Source organism: Taeniopygia guttata, chromosome 7, assembly GCF_048771995.1.
Source record: "Taeniopygia guttata chromosome 7, bTaeGut7.mat, whole genome shotgun sequence".
Classification (NCBI taxonomy): Eukaryota; Metazoa; Chordata; class Aves; order Passeriformes; family Estrildidae; genus Taeniopygia; species Taeniopygia guttata.
In genome coordinates, this window is record NC_133032.1 from 38866998 (window position 1) to 38885610 (window position 18613).

The 18613-nt window shown below is 58.0% G+C and overlaps 2 protein-coding genes across 3 annotated transcripts; both read right to left on the reverse strand.

Annotated features, from left to right (window-relative positions):
* Window positions 1-1755: 1755 nt before the first annotated feature.
* On the reverse strand, window positions 1756-5166 carry ERMN (ermin). The gene is made up of 3 exons (XM_041717529.2): window positions 4723-5166; window positions 4332-4418; window positions 1756-2550 (listed from the first exon to the last, which is right to left on the reverse strand). Exons 1-3 carry the CDS (start codon window positions 5105-5107, stop codon window positions 1970-1972), a joined length of 1053 nt encoding a protein of 350 aa, XP_041573463.2. The 5' UTR covers window positions 5108-5166; the 3' UTR covers window positions 1756-1969.
* Window positions 5167-9414: 4248 nt separating this feature from the next.
* On the reverse strand, window positions 9415-17037 carry CYTIP (cytohesin 1 interacting protein). 2 transcript variants are annotated; one of them, XM_072931793.1, is made up of 8 exons: window positions 16771-17037; window positions 15174-15223; window positions 14569-14623; window positions 12146-12248; window positions 11930-12023; window positions 11717-11786; window positions 10822-10894; window positions 9415-10196 (listed from the first exon to the last, which is right to left on the reverse strand). In XM_072931793.1, the coding sequence occupies exons 1-8, from the start codon at window positions 17020-17022 to the stop codon at window positions 9739-9741; spliced, it is 1155 nt and encodes a 384-aa protein (XP_072787894.1). In that variant the 5' UTR covers window positions 17023-17037; the 3' UTR covers window positions 9415-9738. The 2 variants fall into 2 exon arrangements, with proteins under 2 accessions (XP_072787894.1, XP_072787893.1); XM_072931792.1 differs by having other exon boundaries at window positions 10822-10897.
* Window positions 17038-18613: the final 1576 nt, after the last annotated feature.

Below are 18613 nucleotides of genomic sequence, written 5' to 3' on the forward strand. Positions count from 1 at the left end.
TCTGCTCCGAGGGACAATTGCAATGGCTGCGTGTCCCCTGCCCTCGCAGGCGGGCAGCAGCTCCGTGCCCGGCTCTCCTGCGTGTCCGACCCTCTGCCCACGGGGGTGGCCAGAGGTCCGGCACCTCCTCTCTGCCCCTTCCTTGCCTGTGGACCCTGCCTGTCCACACCACACCCACACCACCCAGGCAGGGTGGGCAGGGCTCTCCGCCCCCCCAAGCATCCCAGCACTTCTATTTTTTCACTTTTTTAACCCAGAAAAGCAGGAGAGGGCACTGCAGCTCTCGGCTGAGCAAGCGCTGCGTTGCAGGGCAGGCACAAAGCGAGCCCGAGGTTCTGGAAGTCCTGGGGAGCCTTCCCCCCGAGAGCTCTGGGGGTGGTGACAGACACTGCTGGGGTCGGGGTGCTTTGGGTTGGAGGGGACCTGAAAGCCCATCCCTGCCATGGGCAGGGACAGCTGCCCCTGTCCCCGGCTGCTCCAGCCTGGCCCTGGCGGGGACCACCACAGCCACGGCTCCACGGGGCCGTGTCACCCCGAGCAGCTGCCAGCGGGAACAGACCCACCGGATAAGTTGGTACAAGCAAAGCTCAGAACTTCCCCAGGCGAAGGAGCAAACAAACAAGTGTGAATGGCACAATGAGGGCTATGTCTGCTGGCACAATGCAGAATTGCCCCCTATTATTTGCACGTTGCCAATAAATAATTGCCTTTCTGTAGAACAAGAAAAGTCAAAGCGATATTCAGTGCTGCTGGAGATGTAAAACTAATCCTTAAAACGGCACTTAGGGCTGTAGGAGGCCCTGTATAACTCCTTCCTTACCTCCTCTCCCTTGGCAGCTGTTCTCAGCTTTCCCAGATGCTTTCTGGGATGACAAGTGCAAAGCTAAGTCCCAGCTCCAGACAAATCTGACCGTGAAACAGTTTAAAAAGATTGCCACCACTCCGTGGTGCTTACACAAATATTGTTCAAAATGGAGAAGGGTAATATCCAGGTGAGACAAAAATAATGGATTAAAACTCACCTGGTTTTGACAAAATAATCTTTAAAATTTTGCACCTAAACTTAGGATGAAAATCAAGACACCTGAGAGAGTCTGACCTGGTGGCCTCGGGACAATAGGTGTTCCTGGCAGTGGCCAGGCTCACCAGCTGCACACAGGCACAGGCAGGCAGGTGCCAGCCCAGCTGCTGCCCCTGTGCCAGCCAGACCCCGCTGTGCCTCTGGAGATGGCACTGGTCACCGGTGCCACCACCCCAGAGCCACCCCGGGCTGGCAGGACAGGCACCGTGGCCAGCCAGCACCAACAGCAGTGCCCACAGCTGCCCCGGGCCTGGTGGCACTCAGCTGGGGACAGGCAGTGCTGGCAGAGAGCGGCTCTCGGGCACCAGGACAGACAGACTGCAAACAGAGCGGGGGTGGCCAGCAGCCGTCCCTCGTGGGGACAAGGTGACAGAGGGAGCAGAGGTGGCCAGCAGCCGTCCCTCTCTGGGATGAGGTGACAGAGGGACCAGAGGTGGCCAGCAGCTGTCCCTCTCAGGGATGAGGTGACAGAGGGACCAGAGGTGGCCAGCAGCCGTTCCTCTGGGTGCCCCCTGCCCTGGCAGTTTCACAGTGCCACGCTGCCAGCTCCTTACAGCATGGGTGGCAGCCTGGGGCAGCCAGAGGGGCCCCAGCCCGCTCCAGCCTGCCGTGGCCTCAGCACGGTCATAGAGGCAGAGAGAAGAAAGGAGGAGAACCCTAAAATCCAGCGGGTGTGTATTTAGCAAACTGATTATTTATTTTCCTGCGCTATGGAGGCCTCTGCCCCCGTCAAAGCCAAGATGTTAAATTTTCACAGTGTATTATAAATCATATACAAAAAGAAGAAAAGCGGTGACCCTGTGTTGTGTGAAGAGACACGTTTTGGGGGAACAAAACAAAGCCAAGCCCAGAGCAAAGGCTCGGTGCGTCAGGCGCTTCCCCCTCAGTTCATAAGTGCATCATGGACTCGAACTCGTCGATCCGCTGTTTGGTGTTTCCTTTGCGGATCCTCCGGTAGGAGATTGTGTTGTACCTGGAGTAGCTGTGTCTGGAGATGTCGTTCTTCTTCCCCAGGCCGGGCGGCTCCCCCGCTTTCTGCAGCGGGGAGTTGCAGCCGGGGCTGCCCGGGGCCGAGGGTTCCTTGCCGCTGTCTCGGGACGCCTCGCTGTTCTCCTTCTTGATTTCAATCACCTGAACTTCATCCTCCTCGGTGTCCTCCTCCTCCTCCTCCGCCTCCTCCTCCTCCGCCTCCTCGGCCGCGTTCTCTCTGGGCTCGGCGCTGCCCGGGGCGGTCTCCGCCGCCTCCCAGCCGGGCGCGGCCGTGCCGGTCCCAGCCGTGCCGGTCCCCTCCGTGCCGGTCCCTGCTGTGCCGGTCCCCGCCGTGCCGGTCCCCGCTGTGCCCGTCCCCGCCGTGCCGGTCCCCTCCGTGCCCGTCCCCGCCGTGCCGGTCCCCGCCGTGCCGGTCCCTGCCGTGCCGGTCCCCTCCGTGCCGGTCCCTGCCGTGCCGGTCCCTGCCGTGCCACCCGGCCCTGTGCGACACGGGGGACACGGCGGCTGCGGGTGCGGCACCACCGGCTCCTGCCCCCACATTCGCCATCCGGGATGACTCGGGGAGCCTCGCGCGGCCAGCCGGACCCGACACCCGGACCCCGACATCGGGACCCCAATATCCGGACCCAAACAGCCGGACCCTGACGCGGGACCCCGACACCCGGGCAGCCTGGGGGCAGCTCCCTGCGCTCCCAAAGTCATCCCTGGTCCTTCCTAATGCCTCCCTCCGTACTGCCACCGAGGGAAGGGAAGGGAAGGGAAGGGAAGGGAAGGGAAGGGAAGGGAAGGGAAGGGAAGGGAAGGGAAGGGAAGGGAAGGGAAGGGAAGGGAAGGGAAGGGAAGGGAAGGGAAGGGAAGGGAAGGGAAGGGAAGGGAAGGGAAGGGAAGGGAAGGGAAGGGAAGGGAAGGGAAGGGAAGGGAAGGGAAGGGAAGGGAAGGGAAGGGAAGGGAAGGGAAGGGAAGGGAAGGGAAGGGAAGGGAAGGGAAGGGAGCCATTCTGCATGCAGTGCCCAGCTGTGCCCCAAAGGGAAGTGTTCCTCTCTCAGCAGAGGCCACCCCTGATAGAAATGGCCATCTCCCAATTGCCCTGTTTGGCACGTCTCTGCGGTTAATGATGCTTTAGTGTCGAAACAAATGGTCTATTCAAGGTTTTGCCTGTGGGGTCCAGAGTATTAATTAGACTAAATTGGTTGGGTACTAAAAAGCTGCCTGCAATTTGGAGATAAAGTGCTGTGGTTGCAGGGCGGATGCAGGGGGCCCATGAGAGATCCTTTAATAGGTTTTATTGTCTGCTCCTAAAGCAGCACAGCTGGAATATGGATGTCAGCTCTAAGTGGGAAAGCCTCCACCACTATTCACCTCCTCGCAGCCTAGGCAGTTGCTATGAAATATTAATTTGCCCATGACAAATGTTCGGATATTTTTCCTTTTGTTAATGGAAGCAGGTTTTGCTTGCAGGGCACAGCCCATGGCTCAAAGCTCAGGGCAGAGCATCACCTGCAGCTCCCCTGTCCCACCCCTGCCAAAGCCAAGGAGACGGGAGGAGCCTGTGGTGGGAGATGAAGAAGGAACAATGCCCTGAGCCCCCCTCGGACAGACGTGGCTGTTCTCCTCCAGTAACACACCATAAAACACTCCTCCTTTTGGAGAAATGGCTGCAGTTTGCACAGGGAAATAAGCATCTTAGTTTCTGTATACATTCAGTACATTTTTAGCTCATGACCAGGATGGGCAGTGACCCCCCCTGCAGCCCTGCTCACCACAGGAGGTGGCTGAGGCTCCATCCCTGGCTCCTGCTCATTTCCACAATTTTCACCCAGAAATGAGCAGAGCAAGACCCAGGAACAGGTGTGTAGGAGAGCAATTTTATGTGGATCCTTGGCCATTCGGGGATTCATCACTTGGTGAATCAGGCAGGAAAAGGATTTGGGGTTTCTGAGCACCGGCAGCCTCATGAGGTTCTCCTCTGAGCATGGAGCAGAAGATAGAGAATGGCCCAACCCCATGAGGCTGTTGGGGACCTTCTGCCTGAAGACCCCACAATGCTTGAATACCCCATGGTCAATGAGATATGTAAAACCCTGGAAGGAAGATATCAGCTGTGGTTTCTAAGGTGCAGCAGCTCACAGGTGATAAAGGAGTCATTGCTCCCTGATGCAATAGAAGTTTCTGACCCAATTTAAAAAAATAATAACCACCTGCATCCACTGTCTCTTTGCTACACATCAGGACACCCCACATCAGATGGATTTTGCTTTACCTTCCCCTGATCCCTGGCCATTGGTCCCTGTGTCCTGGATATCCGCTGGTCCCTGCTGTGCTGTCCCAGCGCTCTCCTCTCGCTTTTCTTTGGGAAACACAAAGCACAAGACATGGGCTGATGGAGCAATTAGTGATGGCAGTCGGGCTTTAATGGCTGCAGATCCGCAGGTTTTCAGAGCAGATTTAGAATTGCTCATTTCTTTAGTTACGAGCTCTTCATGTCATCCCTCTAATGTGTCCCAGATTCTGAAATACTCCAACTCACCGTTACAGCTCCCACAGATTGGGAATTTGGACTAACACACAGCACATCCCGTTATTCATCATGCTATAGAGAAAACAGAACTTTTTTCTCCCAACATCTAGAGACAGGCAGCCCCATACAATACCTTGGCATCGCTTCTCTCCAGCAAAACTCTCAGGCGTGATGTCCTCTGGCAATGAATTTCTGTTTTCCTCCAGATTCTCCTCTGCAGGTGAAGTGTCAGGGCTCATTTCTGCATTTGCGTACGGGACTGTCCCAACAGATTTTGCAATTTCTTGGAGGGCACCGATGACCTGGATTGGGCCATCCCGCGGGGGAACGCTCCCGTTGCACGCCGGCATGGTGGCGGCTGCGGGCACCTCTTCTGTCATGCTGAGGGCCGTGCCGGGCCGGGCCGGGCCGTGCCCGCTGCCCCGGGTGGGGAGCTGCTCCTGGCCCCTCGGGCCCGGCTCTGGTCCCCTGCGCGAGGGCCCTGGCGCTTCTCCTGTGCCCAGCCCGGGCCGCACCATCCGCTGTGCCCGGGCCTCGCCAGCCCGGTCAGCACCTCCCTCTGCCTGCCCCCTGCATCATTAAATGCACCGTTATAATTTACATAAACAAACAATCTGAAGCAAGGAAGCTTTTGTGCTGGCCCGGAGAGCGGGGCCGCGGGCATGTCAGCGCCGCGGGAATAAGCAGAGTCTGTGCTCCGGGCACAATGGCTCTTTGTGTCCCCGCTGGCCACAGGGACAGCCATTGTTCTGACCCCTAATCCCCGGAGGGTGACCACCTTCCCCAGCCTGCCACCGAACCCGCTTAACATTCCCCAGCGGGTTTGCGCCGGGGAACCTCGCCAGGGACGGAGCTCGGGGCTCACCGGGGATGGAGCTCACTGGGGATGAACTTTGCCATGGATGGAGCTCACCGAGGATGGAACTCACCGGGGATGGAGCTCACCAAGGATGAACTTTGCCATGGATGGAGCTCACCAAGGATGGAACTCACCAGGAATGAACTTCGCCGTGGATGGAGCTCGCTGGGTATGGAGCTCACCAGGAACAAACTTTGCCATGGATGAACCTTGCCACAGATGGTGATTGCCATGGATGAACCTCACCATGGATGAAGCTCACTGTGGATGGAGCTCTCCATGGATGGAACTCACCATGGATGAACCTCGTTAGGGATGAAGTTCACCATGGATGGAGCTCGCTGTGGATGAACCTCGTAATGGATGAAGCTCACCATGGATGAAGCTTGCCATGGATGGAGCTCACTGTGGATGAACCTCGTTACGGATGAAGCTCACCATGGATGGAGCTCTCCATGGATGAAGCTTGCCATGGATGGAGCTCACTGTGCATGAACCTCGTTATGGATGAAGCTCACTGTGGATGGAGCTCTCCATGGATGGAGCTCACCATGGATGAACCTCGCCATGGATGAACCTCGCCGTGCCCTGGGGCACAATAGGGGCACTTTGCCCTCTGGGGAGCAGCCCCAGCAGGGGAACAGGCAAAGACCCTGCATGCAGCGTGGTGTCACTGTCCAGCTGCGCCCAGCCACGCACCCCGGACAGCCAGCACTGCTCAGAGGGGCCACGGCTGCCCCTGGGGCCCTGGAAGTGTCCCAGGCCAGGCTGAACAGGGCTTGGAGCACCCTGGGGTAGTGGGAGCTGTCCCTGCCCAAGGCAGGGGGTGGAACAGGGAGAGCTTTAAGGTCCCTCCCAACCCAAGACATTCCGTGGTTCTCTCGGTAACTCTCAGTCACTCCGAGGGCTGGCAGGATCCAGAGGGAGCGTTTTGCAGAGGGAAGCTGGAGAATCACCCGAGCAGCAATGGTGCATTTCTGACCACAGCTGAACTCGTCCCAGCCCTGGTGCCCAAAGCCAGGTTTACATAACAGTGTAATCTCCTACTCTGAATGACATTCTGTGTTTGTACAATACAGCATTTCTGGTATCTTTGGGATTTAGGGTTTGGAAATCCTCTTGTCAAGTTCAGCCCCCAATTAGAAACGGACCCAAACACTTTCCACTGCTCCTATTCATCTCTTGAGTTTGTGTCTTTAAACCAGGAAGTTTTCATTATTGTTTTAAAATTAATTTGGTGTGATTGGTTTATAAAATCCATCCCTTGCTAGCAAACATTGTACAAGAAAAGTGAACAATAAAGTTTGAACGTGAGCTGACAATGAGCAGCGGTTGGTGCCCTCAGGAGAGTCTGAGTACCCAGGAAGGTCTGGTGGCTGGAGAGGAGAAGGTTCTTTCCAATTATCACAGAATCACAGAAGGAATTGCAGGATTGCAGAAGGAAAAGGCAGCAGTGGATTCCTCCCACCACAGGCAGCTGTTTGTAAACAGCTGGGCAAAACCACCTCTCAAGGGCAGGGAAATATTCCCTCCATGGAATCCACGGGGTGGATTTCTGCCTCTTCAAGCTTTTAAAAATGAAAAAGCTTTATTCTGTCCGATCTGGTGTGGCACAGCCACAGCTGGATGTGACACCAGTAACAGCAGCCGGTCCATGCCAGGAGCACCAGGACTCACTCCTGGCTCTGTCTATGGATAAAGTGTGAGTCCCTTTGCCTTGAGGTGCTGGCAGGCCAGGCTCAGCTGCCCTCGATGGCAGCTGTGCCATCTTCTGCCCTGAGCCCTGGGACCTGGGTGTGACCAGCTGCTGCAGGGGAACACAGCCCGCAGCAGCGTGGGGGAAAGGAAGCGCTGGGTGCGGCTGCAGGAACCAGCCCGGCAGAGCAGCAGGAGGGAGGCAGCAGCACCGTTCCTAGGGAGCCCAAGAGGCAGCAGCACCGTCCCTGTGGAGCCCAAGAGGCAGCAGCACCGTCCCTGTGGAGCCCAAGAGGAGCAGCACCATCCCTGTGGAAGCAGCACCGTCCCTGTGGAGCCCAAGAGGCAGCAGCACCATCCTTGTGGAGCCCAAGAGGCAGCAGCACCGTCCCTGTGGAGCCCAAGAGGCAGCAGCACCGTCCCTGTGGAGCCCAAGAGGCAGCAGCACCGTCCCTGTGGAGCCCAAGAGGAGCAGCACCATCCCTGACTGCGGGCCAAGGTGGCACCCAGGAGTCAGGAGCTGGTGGGAGGGTCTGGGCAGTGGGCAACACTCAGCTGAGCAGTTAAGTCCCCTGAGAAGGTCAGGCTCTGTAGCATTCATCAAATTAATTGAAATGTTCAGTTTAAAATCCAGTTTCATTCATCGAGGACCAGATGCGCTCTGCTCTGCCGTAAACTTGTGTTACCCGCTCAGCCCCTGGGGAATAAGCAGAGAAAAGGTTCCACTGGCTGCTGGGAACTCTCCAACACCCCTGTGATCAGTGAGAACTCTGCTGCAGAGTTGAACCCCAACCCCTGGTGTCACTGTCCCATGCTGCCTGAACACCCACCCTCCTCCTGCCCCGCTCCTGGGAGGCAGAGCAGGATCCACCCAAAGTGCTCTCTGCGAGGAGAAATGCCTTTTTGAAAAGCTGTTGCAGTTGCTTTTCCCTCTGAGCTCTTTGGCTGGCCTGTGAGCTCCTTCCTCCCCGCAGGCTGGGGCACAGCAGGGCTCGGTGCTCGGCACCCACATCCTGTTTGTGGCCGTGGCTGAGAGGGTGTCACACTGCTGTCACGCTGCCATCACCCACAGCACGCTCTCACCCTGCTGGGAGGGCAGCGCTTCTTCACTCTGTCCCACTGTGGGTGCTCAGGCTCCTCAGCCTTCCCACACCCAGAGAAAGTGCCTGTATCCCAGTGTGGCAAATGAACCTTTCATACCCAAAGGCATCACACCTTTGGGCTGTAAAGCTGCAGCACTTTGGGGTTCCTTTCTCAGTGCTGGAGCTGTCCATTCCCTTTGAGCTCTACAATGACTCTCACCAGACGTTCTGGTTCTCCTGCCCCTGGTTGCTTTTGGACACCCCTACATCTGCCTTTAACTCAACATTTTGGCCAAATAGAACCGATCTCTGATTTTATTTTTTTTTTCTCCTTTCAGGGGGTGCTACTGGCTCATCTCGCAGGGAAGCTGTTGGATTTAGCCTGCGGTCTCTGAGAAGCCCAGAAAACCCCGGCACAGAGGTACCTGAGGGTACAACAGCACAGGCTGCCCGGGCAACAGGAGAATGAGTCACACAAGGTCTTCGAATTGTATTTAAAATGCTTCCAGTTGTATTTCAGAAACATCATTAGGCTGCTCAGGCTGAACAAACAGCCTTTTCTGTGTACTGAGAGGGAGTGAAAAAACTCTTTTTTTGTTCACATCTGTGCCCATGGTTATTAAACCCCACTTCACACAGGCTCTGGTGTGATCCTTACTGCCTGAAGCCTCTGCTTCTGGAGAAATAGATGTGAGCAGCTGTGGAGTGCTGAGAGCAGTGGGCACCGGTGGGCCAGGTCCCCAGCATGGCACGCCAGGGCGGTCCCTGCATGTCACCCAGCTGCCAGTGCAGAGCAGTCCTGCTCATCCCTGCAGGACAACCCTCCGCCTTCCCTCCCTCTGGCCTCAGAGAGCTCAGGTCAGGCAGACACACAGAGCTGCTGGGGCAGTGCCACGGGCAGCACTGCCCTCCCCAGCACAGCACGGCCCTGCAGAGGAGCCAGGGCACATGTGCACGCTCAGGACGGCCCTTTCCACTCCACCTGCCCTGGAAGGGGGCACTTGGCAAGACAAGGGATGCCAGCGCCTGGCAGAGGCTGCAGCTGGCCAGGTCAAACCAGCACGGGGTAATCATACGGTTTGTGCAGCGGTGCCACGGTGCAAACCTGGCACTCAGAACTCCCTGCCCGGGCTCTCCCTGCCACACGCTCCAGGCTCCAGCCTCTTCCCAGTGGGACTCTGCAACTGGGTTCAGTAGAAGCACTCGTTTTATTAAAGACCTTTGGAAGACACTGGCTCTGGTAACAGGAAATAAATAGCTATCAATTTCGCATTCAATTAAAAACTGTTTTTAACAGTGACGTTCGCTGAGGAAGTTCTGCAAAGGTTCTTCACGTTTTGGAGTCGCTCATTTTTCACGTTAATGAAGAGGTCCACAGCGTGCTCTGATTAAAAATGAAAATAATTACAAGCCCAGAGCCGCGTGACTCTCATCAGAGCTGTTGTCCAGAGGAGTGCCCCGCGGTGCCACCGCCTCAGGCCACAGCCCAGACGCGAGGGGGACATGTGTGCCATCAGACCCGGCTTTCCTCCTCTTCCAGCGGCCGGTGAAAGCCCGGGATGAATTTCAGCAGGTGCTTGCGCACACTGGCCCTGCGGCTCTTGCGCGGGAGGGTGCCGAGGCTGCCGGAGCAGCTGCTGCTGTCGCGGAGCTGCCGCGGGGACGCGGAGCCGCTGCTGGCCAGGCTGATGCTGCGGTTCCTGCGCAGCGAGCTCCGGGCCGCGGGGAACACGCAGTCCTCGTCCAGGCTGGGCTGCCGGCTCCGGCTCTCTGCCGCCCAGTCCTCGAAGGCGCTGCCCTGGCAGAAGCTGTCCTCGCTGCCCACCGTCATGGAGCTCAGGCGGCTGCGGGAGCTGCTCTCGCTGGAGAAGCGCGGCTTGCCCGGGAAGAAGGGTCCCGGGGAGCTGCAGCCCCCCCCCGGGCTGGGCTCTCCGGGCTCCAGGCCCAGCAGAGCGCTGTCGTTCGCCTCCCCTGAGGCAGGAGCAGAGAGCGGCGTCAGGCAGCCCCGCTCGGCCGGAGCATCGCGGCTGTGCCCACAGCGCCCCTCGGCCCCTCGGCCCCTCGGCCCCGGCCCCTTGGCCCCCCGGCCCCGGCCCCTCGGCCCCTCGGCCTCTCGGCCCCCCGGCCCCTGCCCCTCGGCCCCTCGGCCCCTCGGCCCCTCGGCCCCCCGGCCCCTCGGCCCCGTTGCCCCTCCGCCCCTCGATCCCTCGGCCCCCCGGCCCCTCGGCCCCTCGGCCCCTCGGCCCCTCGGCCCCGGCCCCTCGGCCCCGCGGCCCCTCGGCCCCTCGGCCCCTCGGCCCCTCGGCCCCTCGGCCCCCCGGCCCCTCGGCCCCTCGGCCCCGCGGCCCCTCGGCCCCTCGGCCCCTCGGCCCCTCGGCCCCTCCGCCCCTCGGCCCCTCGGCCCCTCGGCCCCTCCGCCCCTCGGTCCCTCGGCCCCTCGGCCCCTCGGCCCCCCGGCCCCGCGGCCCCTCGGCCCCGGCCCGGGCGGGCGGCTGCTCCTGCCCCTGAGGAGCTCCCTGCCCCCCGGCCAGCCCAGAGCAAACCCAGCCCAGCGCCTTCCCCCGGAAAACCAAAGTAAGAACGGAGGAAACGTTACCACCCGCATGGTGCAGCAGGAGCCGCTCCCGGGCCAGCAGCGCCCGCAGCTCTCCCCACCGCTGGTGCAGCGCCTGCTGTGGGGACAAGGAACAGCTCTGTCACTCCAGGGAGGGAAAACAGTCCGCACAAGTGCGGCTCACCCGCAGGAACACTCGGGTGTCCCACTGTTTTACCCAGAGTTTAGCAAATTTCTTCCAGAAAACACGAGTGGGCTCATGTCCGAGGGGCTCTGCCCAAGGCACCGGCCACATCCCATTTGGGAAAGGAGCAGCCTGGAAGCTGCAGAGCGTGGAGCCCACCTTCACCCGGCTGGGGCAGTGCCAGCACTCTCCTGCAGCCCTGCCCAGCTCTGGAGCACCCAGCAGGACCAGGCACCCCACTCCTCCTCGCCGGGCCTCCCAGCATGGGAATGGCACAGCCAGCCACCCCTGCCTGCTGGGAGCACACCTGGGGATCCTGACAGCCCCCCAGTGCCACCAGCCATCCAACACCCGGCCTCCTTGCTTTCCCTCTGCTGCAGGTCAGCTCTGGGGGTGAAATCAACCACTGCAGAGCTGATTAAAAATGCCAAACAGGCGAGCCTGTGCCTGGGGACAGCCACAGAAGGAGCCAGAGGCACCAGTCCAGTGCCCTCTGTGCAGATGGACATTCCTAAACCCAAACTGACCAGCCTGAGCTCACCTGGGCAGTCCGGGGATTGTGACCACATTTCTTCTCTACTCCTGGTTTACAAAAACTAATGCCAGGGGCACCAGGGCTGGGGGTGCTGGCAGCAGGGAGCCCACGGGTGTCAGCCCTTGCCAGGGTGCTGTGTCCCATGGAAACCCTGCTGCCCCATCAGCAGTGAACCCGCAGCAGCCATCTCCACTTGACAGTGGAATTAACCACGGTACCTCGAGAGCCTGCAGTTTGGTCTCCAGCTGCATCTTCCTCAGGAGCAAGGCCCCGTTGACGGTCTCTAACCTGTGGGAAGGGGTGATGCTGGCCCTGGAGCAGAGGCTCTGCCCAGCCCAGCCCTCGGGGTGTCTGCCCCTCGGGGCAGCATGGTCCTGCCTGCAGTGGGAGAGGAAATTAGACCAAACCCCACCCAAAGGAGGGACACCCACCTCAAATAGTTCCCTGAAGACTTTATCAAGTCCACTATCTGCTTGTGACCGAAGCCCTCGATGCTCACGCCGTTGATGCTGCTGAGGATGTCACCTGAGGAGACACACAGAGGCCACGGTGGGCACCTGTGCAGGCCCTCGCCTGCCCCACGGGAGCAGCAGCAGGCACAGGGGAGCATCGGGCCTCCCACGCCAGGAAAACCCACGGACAGTTACCAGTCTGAAGGCCGGAGAGGTGGGCAGGGCTTTCCTCTTGGATCCTGCAGACACAAGTGCACACCTCCAGGGAGAAATCATCGTGGTGTGGAAACCTAATAGTCTGTTAATGCCAAAGGGACAGTTACCAACCCTGGAGCCATGAAAGCCTTTTAAAATTCAGTATTTTTTCAATGAGAAGGCTGTGACAAGCAGAGTACATTGTATGTGAGTGAGATCAAAATGCTATACCCCAACAATTAAAAATGCATTTGCACAGCAGAAAACAGAAGACACCTTACAGGTGCCTCTACACTGGGTTTGAGGGAAAAAAAACAACTTAGTTTTAAAGCAAGCTGGTTATTCAGCATTAAAAACTCTGCAACTCCAACCAAGAGTATGTCAGCATGGGTGGGAATGGCTTTCTGGAAAGATGTCTCATGCTCCCGGGGGTAAGAGGATGGCACTGGGGCTCTTCAAGGGATTGACTCCTATTCATTGGGAATGCTCTGTGGGGTCAGCTGCTGCTACCACACAGCTCAGTTTGCATGGGAACTGAAAAGGCAGAAGATTTAAACTTATTTTTGCTCCTCTGGCCTCTGGAATTTGTCATCCAGACACATCTCCACACTCCTCGAAGTGCTTTTTATTCTTGACTTAGACATTTAACCAAACATTTAGTAACTCTAATTACTCTAAATCCCTCATGTGGTTACGGGTGCTGACGTGAATTTAGAAAAATGCAAAATCCGGTGCCACGGGCTGCCCGGACCCCGCGGCAGCAGGAAACCTTTTCTGGTGACATGCAAATACCACATCTGTTTCCTGGAAACCTGCAACTGCTGCTTGCAACCCAGAGAGAGCTCACGCTGGAGTCCCGGATTTCCCAGCCAGTGTGGACAAAGGGATGGAGGCCGGGAAGTTCAGAGCTCATCTGGCCAAATTCCCCCTGTTGATTCCAGCTTTTGGACTAGCACTAAAATCTGTGCCTAAGCTGAGAGTGGAGTGAAGCACGAGCTCCCTGCAGGTTTTATACAGCAACATTAAGAGATAAGGTCTAAACAATAGAGACAGTGTCCAGCATGGGCTCATCAGAACCTCCCCATGGGTCAGGTCCAATGGGAACTGCTCAGGGGTGAGGAGAAGGGGGTTTACAGAAAAGTTCTGAAGCGAAACTTTCCCAAAACAATGGGGCATACATAAGTGTATCTTTTCCTCATACCTAAATGTATCTTTTCCTCAGTTTCCAGTTCCCAAGGCCTTTCTAAATCCCTTCCTCCACACTACCACAGCAGCGCGATAGCAACACAAGACCTCAAGTTTCACATCATCTTATTGTGCTTTGCCTGAATTTCTCTCACAGTGAGGGAACTACAGCTTCTAAACATCCTCAGTAGCTGACAGATGCTGCCTTTCTGCAGCCCCGACTTTCTATGAAGTGCTCACGCTGAATATATGTTCAGGAAGAAAACGTGCCAAGAACAATTATTTTTAATCAGAACGCCACATTTCATGAAAATCTGCCCTGACAATTTACACAAAAGCCCCATAATTGACTCAATTATCCTCCCTTCTGAAAGCTCTCCTCTGTTCACAAGCTGAGTGCTGACCCCCTCATTAGTCACAGACCCAAATTGGGCAAAGTTAAGCTTTTCCTAATACACTAATTTCACAGAAAACACTTTTTCCCTCTGTGTGCAGACAGAGGAAAGCACTTTGAAAGTGCCCTGCTGCTGGCAGGCAGATTCTTCTGCTCCCAGACTACATCCCCTTATTCCTGGGATCATTTTTAACTGCAGCCAGGATTTTAGCAGACCTGATTAGGAGTTACCTTTCTCACAAAAACCCACAAACAGAATCTCCCACTGGCAGTACTCCTGGTATCATTCTGGTTCTCCTACTTGATGACTTACTGACTTCTACACCAAACAGAATCTCTTCCTGTATGATTTAGCTCCTGCCCCAAAAGTCATGCTTAGCAGGTATTTATGGAAAAATATTGTATTTACCTTCTTCAAAAGTACACATCTCTCTGTGCATATTAAAGGAGGTAGCAAAAAGCCAGTATAAGGTAATTTTTAAGAGAGTTTTTTGATATCTCTCATTTTAAAATATTCTCATATAAAATTCTCAAAAAAATATTCACTTACGGAGGTAAGAAGGTACTATCATTGCCTCTTATTTGGATTTGGATGGGGTTTCTCCTACATTCAACACTCTGACTTGTGAGAAGCCAGAAATTCTCATCTGTGACTTTCACTACAAAAAAATCCTCGGAGAAACATCCCTGTCTTGCATGAGTGCTGTAAGCTCTTCAGATTCCACAGGCTCTGACAGGCACCTTCCTCTGCTCTGGCCTGCCCCAGCTGCTTTTGAGGGTATGACACTTCAGACTCTGCACCACATTTTGTTGTTAATGAATCAACTTGTCGTTTAGGTCTTACCTGGATTTCAAACCCAAACGTCTCTTTATCTTCTTTCAGTATAGCAACGAGGTGCCTGCAGGAGGAGCACACAGAATTCCATGTGAATGTGGGATGCTGCTCCTTGTGGGCCTGCATTGCCACCCAAAATGGTGGTGTGCCCCCACCGCCCCTCCCTGTGCCATGGGGTGTCACCACGCTGTCCCTCCCTGTGCCATGGGGTGTCACAAAAATGTCCCTCCTGTGCCTGCAGGGTGTCACCACGCTGTGAGGTGTCACCACACTGTCCCTCCCTGTGCCATGGGGTGTCACCACGCTGTGGGGTGTCACCACGCTGTCCCTCCCGTGCCTGCAGGGTGTCACCACACTGTGGGGTGTCACCACGCTGTCCCTCCCGTGCCTGCAGGGTGTCACCATGCCATGAGATGCCACCACGCCGTCCCTCCCGTGGCGGTACTGCCTGTTCCCTTGCTCAAGTCAAAGGTCACACCTGCCCCTGCATGTCCCAGGTGCTGAGTACCACTGCTGCCTCGTGCCCCGATCACACCTGGGCTGCCACAATCCCCGGGACACACCCATCATGCCAGGAACAGTGACTCCAGAATCACAGAATAACACAATCCTACCTCTGTGGCTTGGAGGAGTCCTCCAAGGAGCTGGATCTGGCCAAGGCAAGCTGTGAGCAGGGACAGGAGAGGAAAGGCATCAGTAGGTCTGTGGTTCTTTGAGGCACACAGATAAAACCAGCAGTTTAGAGAACTAAAATCAGCTGCTGGCATCCCACCAATACCTCTGCCTTGGACAAAAGAGAGCTTGAATTTTCTGACCAGAAGGAAAAGTATCTGGAGGTCAAATCCTCCTGTCAGATGCTGGTGGCAAACAAATGACATCTCTGTTGTGCCAAGAGCTCATCTCACTTTTGTCCCTTTCCTCTAAAACTCTGTGGGTGTTTATAAGGGGAACAGCTGCCAGGAGAGGCACACAGCACCCCAAGGCAGGGCAGTGCAGACCCTGAGCCCTGCGGTGTCCGCACAGCACCTCCCAGCCAGGCCCTGCTTCAGGCCAGGGACCCTTGGCCCTGGGAAGAGCCAGGTCAGCACTAAACATGGGTTATAAAAGTGAGCCACGAATAAGGAGTTCCATTATCAGAGAGATAATAGGCAAGATAATAGATCAGTGAGTTTAGAGTCAGTAGAGCTGATGTCTCTTCAGCAGGATAAAATGGTGCCGTGGTGTGACCTCCTACAGAAAGAGCCCCTTCATGGGGGTGCCTTTCCTTCCGAGGGACAAGGGGAGGAGAGAGAGGCCGTGTTTAACCCTTTGGGAGGAGATGAGAGGCCTGCTAGCAGGGCCACAGCTGGGCGAGGGACCCCTGCTCTGGGGAGGGAGCCCGCAGTGCCACCCTGGCCCTGATGTAGCTCAGCTTTGCCAGTCACAGCCCCAGCGCAGCGTCACCCGGGGGCAGCTCCGGCACCGAGGGCTCCCAGGAGCTGGTGCCACCCGGCAGCCCCACTCCCACCGCCGGCCCTGCTTCCCTGTCCCCTGTCACAGCACCAGGGAAAGGTCAGTGCCCTTCTGCGGCCCAACAGAGCAAAGCCCGGAGCGCGCAGATATTCTGTGCAGAGGATTTTCTGGTTGTTCTGTCAGATCAGCGCGCCTCGCAGACACTTTCTGCCCAGGTTCTTCGTGTCAGACCAGGAGCCCAGAGCTGAGCTGCTCAGCCCATGGTTCAGGGCTGCAGCAGGACTGGGGGAAGCCGGGGAGCTGCGCTGCCCTGCGCTGCTCGGGGGAAAAGCCCAGCGGCAGAGACAGCCCCAGCAGTGCAGACACCAGAAACGCTCCCAAAGCCACACGGAAACGGCGCCTGGGGTCCCTGCTGCCAGCCTTGCAGGCAGAGGGCAGCCAGGCCACCTGCCCGAGGTAAATGCACATTTCTGAAGCAGCACCCAGACAGCACAAACCCTCCCCGGCTCCCAGCGCGGCTGGAAGTGCAGAGTTCAGCCGGGGCCGATCTCAGCTGCCGCCGCCCTTCCAGCCCGAGCATCCCTCGCTCCTGGCAGCGCTTCCCACCCCGACACCAGCCGGCACTCACCCCCCCAGCACCCAGCCGGGCCCCGAGGGAGCCGAGGGAGCCCCGGGGAGCCCAGGGGAGCCCGAGGGGAGCCCGAGGTCCGTCCTGGGCTGGGGAGCAGCCGGCAGTGGCTGTCCCTGCCCGGCCCGTACCTGCCTGCGCCCGCGGGGCAGCGTGCCCACCGTGCTGGCCAGGCGCTGAATCCTCCTGCCGTCCGCGGGCAGCGCCGGCTCCCCGCCCGCGGGGCCGGGGCCGGGGCCGGGGCCGGGGCCGGGGCCGGGGCCGGGCTGCAGGAGCCGCCGCAGGGCCATGGGGCTCAGGGAGAGCGCAGGGCCATGGCCCGGCTGCCAGCCCCGAGCGGGACACGCTGCCGGGAGGGCGAGGGAGGAAGGGCCCCACGTCATTGCGGTTTGGGTGCGAGCTGCACAAATCCCTCCTAGCACAGCCCCGGGCTCTCGCTGCGCCTTGTGCTCACACGGCGGCTAAGAATCAGGCTTGGCAGTTACAGAAATCTGCTTAATTTTTCCATTCCTGCACACAGTTCTCACCAGCTGCTGCTGCTCTGCCGGGATTTGTCCTCGCAGCCCTGCCTGCCTCGGGCACCCACCTGACCTCAGCCTGTTCGTACTCGGACTCGCTCGGCATCCCTGGCATCCCTGAACTCACCCTTGGGCAAAGACGGGAAAATAACACCGCCCTCGGCTAATGGTGCCTGTGCAGGACCGCCGGCTGCAGGGAGGGAGGGCCCAGAGCAGAGGCTGAAGCCTGGCAGAGCAGGGCAGGACAGTGCCCTCAGCCAGCACTCGGGTCTCGGTGGGGACCCAGGACTTCCTGGCACAGCAGCTCTGGGCACACAGCAAGGCCCATGCAGAGTCTCCAGGACAGGGCACTGCTGTGGCAGGGCTGGGACGGGCACGGTGCCAGGGAGAGACCTGGCCAGAGGTCATCCCTGCACCTTTCCTGGATGGCCAGAGCTCAGGGAAGATTTGTGACTCTGAGAACTTCTGTCCATGGAGGAGCTGCAGGGATGGGTGTCCAAGGAGGAGGGACAGGGATGGGTGTACATGGAGCAGGCACAGGGATGGGTGTCCATGGAGCAGGCACAGGGATGGTGTACATGGAGGAGGGACAGGGATGGTGTCCATGGAGCAGGCACAGGGATGGGTGTCCATGGAGCAGGCACAGGGATGGGTGTCCATGGAGGAGGGACAGGGATGGGTGTCCATGGAGCAGGCACAGGGATGGATGTCCATGGAGCAGCACAGGGATGGGTGTCCATGGAGCAGGCACAGGGATGGATGTCCATGGAGGAGCTGCAGGGATGGGTGTCCATGGAGGAGGGACAGGGATGGGTGTCCATGCAGGTGCCTGATGTTTGCTAGTGCAGGTGAGCTCTTAGTGCCAAGCGTTGGCGTGGAACTTCCCCCACTCCAGGGGATCCCCTCATTGCCCTGGATAGCTGAAGAGTCATCACAAACCCATGCTAAAGTTCATCCCTCAAAAACCCGGCATCTGAGGCAGAGAACAGCCTGTCAGGAATGTCTGGTGCTCCCAGCTGGAGGAGGGCTGGTGGCTGGTCTGTGGCAGTGCCTGCGGTCCCTGTGCCGCTCCTGACGGACGGTCAGCGACAGGGATGTCTGTCCTTCACCTCCGAGCCCCTTGGGAGAACCCCTCCGCGTTACGGGGAAGAAAACAGACGTCCAGAAAGCCCAGAAGGCAAGGGGGAAAGTTCTCTCCCTTTTCCTGAAAAAACTCTCTGCGCCCCCGTGTGTCATCTGCTCGCTTGCCGAGGCAGGGACCAGGAGCGGGTGACTCAAAAAGCCGCTCCCCCTTTTCCTGCTCACGGTCACCGCGCTGAGCGCTTGGAAACAAAGCGCCTTTCGCTTCCTCCGGCGGCCCCTTCTGACGTTCCTGAAACCCAGCGGCTCACCCGCAAGCGAGCTGAGGGCAGAAATGAACGACACCTCTCCTCAGAGCACAGAGCAGGACCTCGGT

Coding starts and splice junctions, on each gene's coding strand:
- CYTIP (XM_072931792.1), bottom strand. CDS start 17,022: ATGACGTGGGGCCCTTCCTCCCTCGCCCTCCCGGCAGCGTGTCCCGCT. Junction 11,787..11,929: donor TCTTCAGGGAACTATTTGAG/GTGGGTGTCCCT, acceptor CCCTTCCCACAG/GTTAGAGACCGTCAACGGGG. Junction 10,197..10,821: donor CCTGCTGCACCATGCGGGTG/GTAACGTTTCCT, acceptor CTCCTGCCTCAG/GGGAGGCGAACGACAGCGCT.
- ERMN (XM_041717529.2), bottom strand. CDS start 5,107: ATGGTGCGGCCCGGGCTGGGCACAGGAGAAGCGCCAGGGCCCTCGCGC. Junction 4,419..4,722: donor TGGAGAGAAGCGATGCCAAG/GTATTGTATGGG, acceptor TGTTTCCCAAAG/AAAAGCGAGAGGAGAGCGCT. Junction 2,551..4,331: donor TGGCCAGGGATCAGGGGAAG/GTAAAGCAAAAT, acceptor CGTGTCGCACAG/GGCCGGGTGGCACGGCAGGG.